The sequence below is a fragment of the Ananas comosus genome, unplaced genomic scaffold (genome assembly GCF_001540865.1).
Source record: "Ananas comosus cultivar F153 unplaced genomic scaffold, ASM154086v1, whole genome shotgun sequence".
NCBI classification, from domain to species: domain Eukaryota; kingdom Viridiplantae; phylum Streptophyta; class Magnoliopsida; order Poales; family Bromeliaceae; genus Ananas; species Ananas comosus.
In genome coordinates, this window is record NW_017893392.1 from 1,170 (window position 1) to 9,574 (window position 8,405).

Genomic DNA, 8,405 nt, shown 5'->3' on the forward strand with positions numbered 1-8,405 from the left:
CGATACGAGGTAGGGGGTACTTGTTCTTCACCGTGACCTTGTTCAACTCGCGGTAATCCACGCGAAGTCGAAAAGATCCATCTTTCTTTCGCACAAATAATACCGGGGCACCCCACGGCTAAACGCTCAGCCTAATGAATTCCTTATCGAGAAGATCCTGTAATTGATCTTTCAACTCTCTTAGCTTGGCCGGCGCCATGCGATACGGGGCCTTAGAAATCGGCGCTGTCCCGGGAACCACATCGATCATGAACTCGATCTCCCGGTCTGGTGGCATACCCGGTAACTCCGCGAGAAATACATCGGGGAACTCCCGCACAACCGCCAACTCCTCGAGGGTCGGAACCACTCGATCAATCTCTACAACGGTCGCCAAATAGGCTGTGCAACCGCTGTTCACCAACTTTCTCGCTCTCGTCGCCGATACCATCGCGGCAAAGCACGAGCTCTTGCAAGCTCGATAAGTGAACTCTCTTTGACCCGGCTCCCAAAATGTGATAACTCGAGTCGGGCAGTCGATCGACACATAGTACTTCGAGAGCCAATCCATGCCCAATATAATGTCGAATTCTTTCAACCTCTTGAGCACCAACAAGTCGATCGGCATAACCCAGTCATTCACTTGCACTGGACATGCCAAGCATCGCTTCCTAACCATAAATGATCGAGCGGGGCCCTCAACACGCCAAACATGCTCCCCTAGACGATACTCGATATCATGTGTTTGTGCGAATGATCGACTAATGAATGAGTGTGATGCACCAGTATCGAATAGAGCTCTTGCTCGAATGCCTTTAACCAAAATGATACCTGCCACAACGTTGCGCTGGTCGGCCTCTGAAGGCTCCTCAATGTGCACTGGAGCGGCGTACATCCTCCGGCTCGGTGTAGATCGTGCAGGCTCTGGTAGGCGTGGCACTGCTGCTCGCCCCATAGATGCCGCAGGAGGGGCAAAGCCATAGTGAGCTGGAACTGCCGGGGCCGATGCAGTCGACATAGCGGGCGAAGCTCTTCCTTGAGGACAGTCGCGGATAACATGTCCCGCTTGCCCACACTTGAATCACCTCCCTCGGTGCTGGTCACATGCACCCGGCCGGTGGTCTCCACCACAAAAGACACACCGCTCTGTACCACGGCCCTTGGACTGAGAGCGTGGATACTTCGGGGGCCTCCTGGAGCTAAACTGTCCCCCCGAATCACCGCCCTGTCTTTTCTTGCCTTTGTCCTTGTCCTTGTCGAGCGCCTCACGGTCCTTACGCTCGCAAGCGTTCCCGTGCTCGACCCAAAGCGCACGGTCCAATGCCTCCGCCAACGTGTGGAACTTGAAGGCATGCACCAATTTGAACACTCCGGGCTGGAGTCCTCGAACAAAACAATCCGCCTGGTCCTGCTCGGATGTCGCCACGTCCGGGACGCAGCTCAGGAGATGTGTGAACTCCCGCTCGTACTCCCGAACCGTGCGATTGCCCTGCTTGAGCTTGCGGAACTCTTCTCGCATCTTCCTCTTGTCACTGTCGGGGAAGTACTCAGCGAATAGCAGCCTGCGGAACTCTGCCCAATCGATCGGGGGAAGCTCCGAATGTCGGTCCCGCTTGACCCTCTTCCACCAAGTCCTGGCCCGCTTCTCAAAGCAATGAGCGGCTAGATTCACCTTGTCCTTCTCCAAGGTGAAGATGTCCTCGAATAGAGTCTCCATAGCCGTCAGCCAAGACTCTACCGTCGCCGGATCCACCACCTCTCCATCGAAAGTAGGTGGGTGAAACTTCGTGAACCTCGTGAGCGCCACATAGCCACGCTCACGCTCCGCCTCCTCAGCCGCCATCACGGGCGTAGGAGAGCTCAACTCGTCGGAGGAATATCCACCGGTGGGGGTTGCGCCGCCACCGGAACCGATACGCCACCCACACCCTCGGCCGCATCAGGGGCACGAACCGAAGGCGCAGGCGGACCGCGGCCTAGACCTGCCGCCGCAGCCGCCGCCGCAGCCTGTTGCTCCAATAACTCCTGGAGCCGCTCGAATCGTGTTTCCTGGCGCTGCACCACATCGGTCAACGCCGTCACCTGCGCTTGCAGCCGATCGATCACACTCGGCTCAGCCTGCTTGGGTACCTCAGGAGGCAGTGCCGGAGTGGATCTCGTCCTAGGGCGTCCCCTTGGTGCCATTGGCCCTGAAACGCAAGCAGTTGGTTAGTTACTTAACCAACAACATCGTCGTCGCAATTTGCGAAATATAAGCGATTAAACAGCATCAATCAGGCGGTAGCTTATAAGTGTACTCGTTCTTGACTTTCGGCATAGTGTTGTCAGCCGCCAACACAATCGCCTTAAGCCAAAAGCTAATACCACTCAGATCATCTCTAGCCATAACTAGAGCCTCAACACCAACTCCAAACCCAATCAGTTAGCTTCCGCCGCGTCATAGGTTCACGTCGCACTCACGCACCTATAACCTTAGGGTTAACCAACCTAGAGTCTCCTAGGTCATCCTAGACTCTCTCTTTTGCTTGCTCTTTAAATCGCTCTGATACCACACCTGTCACACCCCGACCGCACTACCCGAAGGACGGTACCTATTTGGTCCGTTTCGAGGGCGGCGGCGTGAGGCCGAACGGGCAGAGTCTCCCCTGCCCGCCCTAGGCTCAACAACGAGATCATGTACACAAGTCCCCAGGATCAACACTTGTAATCATACATGATCAATGCAACAACGATAGCGAAGCACAAACAGTGCTGCAAAACCAAGAGCAAGCGATACAAGTAAATCCATACAAGTATACAAAAGAGAGAAACTTAGCTATTTAGACCATAAACTTGAAGCATATAAACCTTTTCCAATATCATTAACTTTAAGCAATTTGATACAACCACTACGAGCCGAGAAACTAGTATCACTTGGATCCGTCTCTATTCACGGCTAGAGACATGACATCAACTTCGACCCAATCGATCAACTTCCACCACCGCCATGGGTTCACACTAACACACGTCCTTATAACCTTAGGGTTTACCAGCCTAGGGTCTCCTAGGTCATCCTAGACTCTCTCTTTACTTGCTCTGGTGCTCTGATACCACTTTATCTGTCACGCCCCGCGACCGCTACCAATTTGGTCCGGCCCGGGCGTATCGAACAGACGCCGAACGGACATGACCTCCCCTGTCCGTCCAAGGCTAACCAACAGATCATGTATAAGAATTTACCCAGGAATCAATTATAAATACACGATCGAGAAGCACCACTAGTGCTAACAAAACGAGAGCAAGATACAAGTATGAAAATATACAAGTACATAAAGAGAGAAGATGCTACCTATTGCATTCATTTAACTCAATACATTTAATTACATCTTTAACATTCTTCCAAAATATAAGTACAATCTCTCAAACCTCACCCTATACATCATCTACTCTCAAACATAATAAAAAGGTAAAGCTAATGCAAAAGGGGTGGATAGCTAGTGCAACTAGGGCGCTAGGCCTTTACCGCGATCCTCGCCGTGTGAACTCGCGCTCGGCCCTGTAGTAAAAATGGGGGTGAGAACTAACTTCCTTAGTTCCCAGTGGGTTCGGCCGCCGACTCCGCCGATCTCCCCACTAGGTCCAAGCAGGCAAAAGTAGATAATCGATAGATAGATAGATAAGGAAAGTGGTAAATGACAGAAATAAAGCTACGCTACTATGCCCAATCATGATTATATGAATGCATGTACAATGAAATAGATAAACAACTAACCCATTATCATGTCCAAAGGTAAAGTTATTTACTCGTTCATCAATCTCATTCACTCATTTCTTAATCTCGTGGCTTCCCTGAAGGAGCCTACTGCTCACTAGCCATCTCGAAGGTAGGGAGGGTCAACTCGCACTACGAACCGAGACCGTCTGCCGGGGCCCAAAATAGGCAATCCCTTGGAACCCAAAATAGGCAATCCCACGTGACCAACTCCGGAGCGCACTACTTGTGTGGGGCTTCCATCACAAGATTTAAAAATAGACCGTGAGCATGATCCAATCCTCGTCTCGAGAATACCCTATCCTCTAGGGTTACAATCATCATATAGTCCATGGGTTGCACATACTCTACGACTCATATGTGTCATTTGTTCTTTTGCTTATTATCAACTAAATGCCACTCGTTCATTGTTTAACATTAGACCAACCGTCGAGCCCATCTCTTTCTCTGCACTATAGGATTCACAAGTCTCGACCCAATCCTTATCGATCCGCTACTATGTCAAGTATCCAATACATGCTATGATATCATCAAGGAAAGCATAAGGAAAGGCAATGCACAATTATCCTATAATGCAATAATACAAGATGCAGAATCAAAATGTACTAAGACATAGAAGGAAGCCCGATTGCTTCGGGATGGACACCACCCATGTGACGCCCCAACTTCCCAGGGGGTCACCCATCCTAGGACTACTCCCGTCCTAGCACGCTTAACTCTCTTAACCTCTTGGGCCTTGCCACCACCCAAAATGCTTAAGCCGGGTTAAGAGTTTAGCCCTATTATATCTCATATATAGGACTATCTGGGGTCTCACAACCCACCTCTTGGCGATGCCACGATGATAGAAAACTCGACACTGCGGTCTTTGCACGCCGCTTCAACTCCTCGGGGCGAAGCGAGCCCTCAAGTACCCGATTTGGCGATTTCTTCGCACCCGCTCGTCGGATCGAGAAACCGTCTTCGCCGACGCGTTCCGCGACCTAGCAATTAGGTTTGCGACCCATTAAACTAGATCAAAACCCTAGATTTCCAAAAATCCCAATTCTATGCCCTAGAATGGCAACGAGGTAGAAATCCGTGGTGCGAGCTTCGATTGCGAGCCCGAACCATCTATTCCTCTCCTCTAGGTTCCATTCGATCCATCTCTAAGTCATAAAACCCAATCTCAAGAAATCTACCATGGATGGGTTTGAAGCTTACCTCTATACAAGGCTTTAAGCTAGAGGGAGAGAGGGAGAGGATGATCTTCCTCTTCTTCTTAGTCTTCTCCTTCTCTTTCTTCTTCTTTCTTCTCCTTTTTTCCTTCCTCTTCTTCTTCTTCTTCTTCTTTCTCTTTCTTTTCTTCCTAGAGAGAGAGAGGAAAGAGTGTGAGAGAGGGAGCGAGAGCAACTGAGAGGGAGAGAAGGGTCCCCCACCTCTATTAAAGGCTATTTTGCAAACAGCCCCCTCAACTTTTCATCCTTCAAACCAGCCCTCTCTGGGCATTCTCGCAGTGAGGGACCGGTCCCCGAAGGCTGCCATTTCGAGCAGAGGGGTTTTCGCGTTCGGGAACTGGTCTTTGCCTGAGAGACCGGTCCCTGGGAGACCGGTCCTTGTCCGAGAGACCGATTCCCGAGAGCAATACTTTCGGGACTTAACCAAATTTCGGCTTCTCTCGCTGGGCCAACGTTCGGGAACCGGTCCCTCACTGTCGGGGACCAGTCTCATCAGAGACCCCCGCAGAACAGCCTGATGGGACCGGTCCCTCCCTGTCAGGGACCGGTCCCCGAGAGCATTTCTGCTCCAGTGCAAGTTTTGCACTGGTGCTCTCGCGGACCTTTCCTCAATGCACTTTATGCATTATAATCACCTTCGGACTTTCCGAAGCTTACACACTCGACAATTGGTCGGTTCTAGTCGAAGTCTAATCCTCGTATTTCGAGAATTCACTTCCTTACACTAGTCCACTTCTAAGTCTTCTAAACCTATAAATAAGCCATGGGGGTCATCATATGATATTATGCTTAGAATTTCTACCTTTCTAAAACCCTAGAAACTTGTTTTCATGATTCGATCTTTATAACGAGTTTCGGATTATCAACCATCGACTTGATTCTTAGGTTTTAACTTGAGAATTTCTTCGAGAATTGATGGATGATTAGAACGTGAACCCTCATCGCTTACGCTATTCTAAGTTTTAATAACCACAAATCGTCTACTCTACGAGCTCCGGACGGAGGAGTTGCATGTGGATCGTGTGTGAGGCCGAGGATTCGGTGGACGCATCGAGGAGTCGAGGCGTTCACGCGGCAAGGACTTGCGGCGTGATCGGTTGGAGGATTCCAAGCGATCGTGGACCAGCGAAGACAATCTACAACGAGGATTCGGTAAATTGAGTCGTGTATTTTCATTGAATCATTTGTACTCAAGTATTCTTAGTGGATTTCTTCGTCTGATCAGTCCCGTGGGTTTTTCTCTCCAAATTGGAGTTTTCCCACCTTCTCGGTGTGCTATTTTTTAAATTTCCACTATTTTATTTTATTCGCATCGAGAGTTTGTGTTTTAGCCATTTACACCTATTCACCCCCCTTTAGGTGTTATTTACCTTTTAGATCCTCGGGATCCATATCTTACAAGTGGTATCAGAGCGGGTATAGGTTGTAATTCATGGCCGAGGGCGATAACATTAATCGACCCCCTCTCTTTGATGGCACTAATTACGCGTATTGGAAAGTCCGTATGAGGGCGTTTTTTATTGCCATCGATGAGTGGGTTTGGCAAGCCGTTGAATTCGGGTGGAAACATCCTACCAAAGTTGTCGAGAATGTTATCGCGTCCAAACCTAGAAATAAGTGGACGAAAGACGAAAACGAACTATCTTCGTTCAACAAAAAGGGTATCAACGCTTTGTTTAATGCCTTAAACCAAACCGAATTTTCTCGAGTTTCGGCGTGTGAAACCGCCAAAGAAATTTGGGACACTTTGCAAGTTACACATGAGGGTACAAGCTTGGTAAAGATTCAAAAATTAGAAATGCTTACAAGTAGATTTGATTCTATACGTATGGAAGAACATGAATCCTTTACCGAGTATTATACTCGTTTGCAAGACATTGTAAACACGTGTGCTAACTTAGGCGAGAAGATTCCGGACTCCAAAATTGTTAGAAAAATTTTGAGAACCCTTCCCGAACGTTTTCGTCCTAAGGTTGCGGTATGTATTAGATTTCTTCTCCTGGATAAATTTTTGTACATGATCTCGTTGCTTAGCCTTGGGCGGACAGGGGAGGTGCTGTCCATTCGGCGTCTGTTCGACGCGCCCCGAACCGGACCAAATTGGTAGCGGCGTCGGGACGTGACAGAGAGAGAGGGTGTAAGTGAGAGGAAAATGAGGGAAAGAGAGCACTACTACAAGTACAAAATTTAGTGGCGACAAATGTCGCCACCATAGCTAATAATGTCACCACGGAAAACGATTTGGCGGCGACAATCCGTCGCCGCATGCTGCCGCCTAAAACCCCTTCGCTAAAACTATTTGGTGGCGACAACAGGTCGCCGCTAAAAGTTAGATAATTAGCGGTGACATGTCGTCGCCGCGATATATTAGCGGCGACATTCCGTCGCAGCTAAAACCCCGATGGATCTGGACCAGGATATTTGGTGGCGATAATTTGTCGCCACTAAAAGTTAGATAATTAGTGGCCCGCTACTTATGACTAGTTTTATGGTGGCGACTATTGTCGCCACCATTTTTCTAATATAAAATTAATTTTTTAAAAAAACTAATTGGTAGATATAGATATTATTGATTTAGTATAAATTGCTAAAGAAATAACCTATAGTTAATTTTATTTCTCATTATTAACTTTTAACCTTTAATTTTAATTTAATCATCTCAAAACGAAATAAAATTTGGGACAAACAAACCACAGATCAACAAGCAGAAATCCTACATTTTGCATCGAATTGTGTCTCTCACAACAGAAAGAAGTTTGGATCAACATATATAAGTAAGACTGAACCATCATATATAAGTAATACAATCACCCAACACAACCAAAGAACAAAACACGATAATAGTGTTTTTTGTCATTTCCACATTCAGTTAAATGTAAAGTTTTCAAAATATATCTAAATTCTTAAACTTGATTTAATATATCGCCAATGACCTGCCAAAATCTCGTCACCACCTCTTATAAATCTGTAAATAAAATTAAAGAAAAATTGGATTTTCAACATTTGTTGATCCTTGAATTGATAACGCATACAATATAAGAATAAAAAAGCCAAGTACGTAGATAACAATATTGACTATGAACTATATAACAGATAGAAACCGACATTAATTAATTCAATTCATGTAACCAAATATTACACAAAAAGAACATACAAAACAGTAAGATACGAATGCGAATGAAGTAACAAGTTACTAATGTGAATGAAGTAACAAGAAATAAACATTTCAATCACAAACAAAACATCAGATTTGAAGCGCTTCAAATCTTATTTTCTTAATCGTATGGGATTAGGTATGATCCCATTTTCGGCCAAAGTAATCAAAATTCCGAGTGAATAAAATGGTACTGCTCATCTTTGAATGGACTGAATGTGAGAGTGTTGGCTGAATCCTTTGGATGGTCCAAGGGAAGAACAAATTGTTAACCAAATGGACCCCAAAAGCAGGCACAAATTGT

General features: G+C 46.9%; 1 protein-coding gene across 1 annotated transcript; it reads right to left on the reverse strand.

Annotated features, from left to right (window-relative positions):
* Positions 1-1,060: 1,060 nt before the first annotated feature.
* Positions 1,061-1,822, reverse strand: LOC109705881. The gene is made up of 2 exons (XM_020226664.1): positions 1,457-1,822; positions 1,061-1,387 (listed from the first exon to the last, which is right to left on the reverse strand). Exons 1-2 carry the CDS (start codon positions 1,820-1,822, stop codon positions 1,061-1,063), a joined length of 693 nt encoding a protein of 230 aa, XP_020082253.1.
* Positions 1,823-8,405: the final 6,583 nt, after the last annotated feature.

Bases quoted from the DNA above. Each gene is read 5' to 3' on its own strand.
- LOC109705881 (XM_020226664.1), bottom strand. From the start codon at position 1,822: ATGGCGGCTGAGGAGGCGGAGCGTGAGCGTGGCTATGTGGCGCTCACG. The intron at 1,388-1,456 runs GTTCGGGAGTAC...ACATCCGAGCAG, and splicing joins TCAAGCAGGGCAATCGCACG to GACCAGGCGGATTGTTTTGT.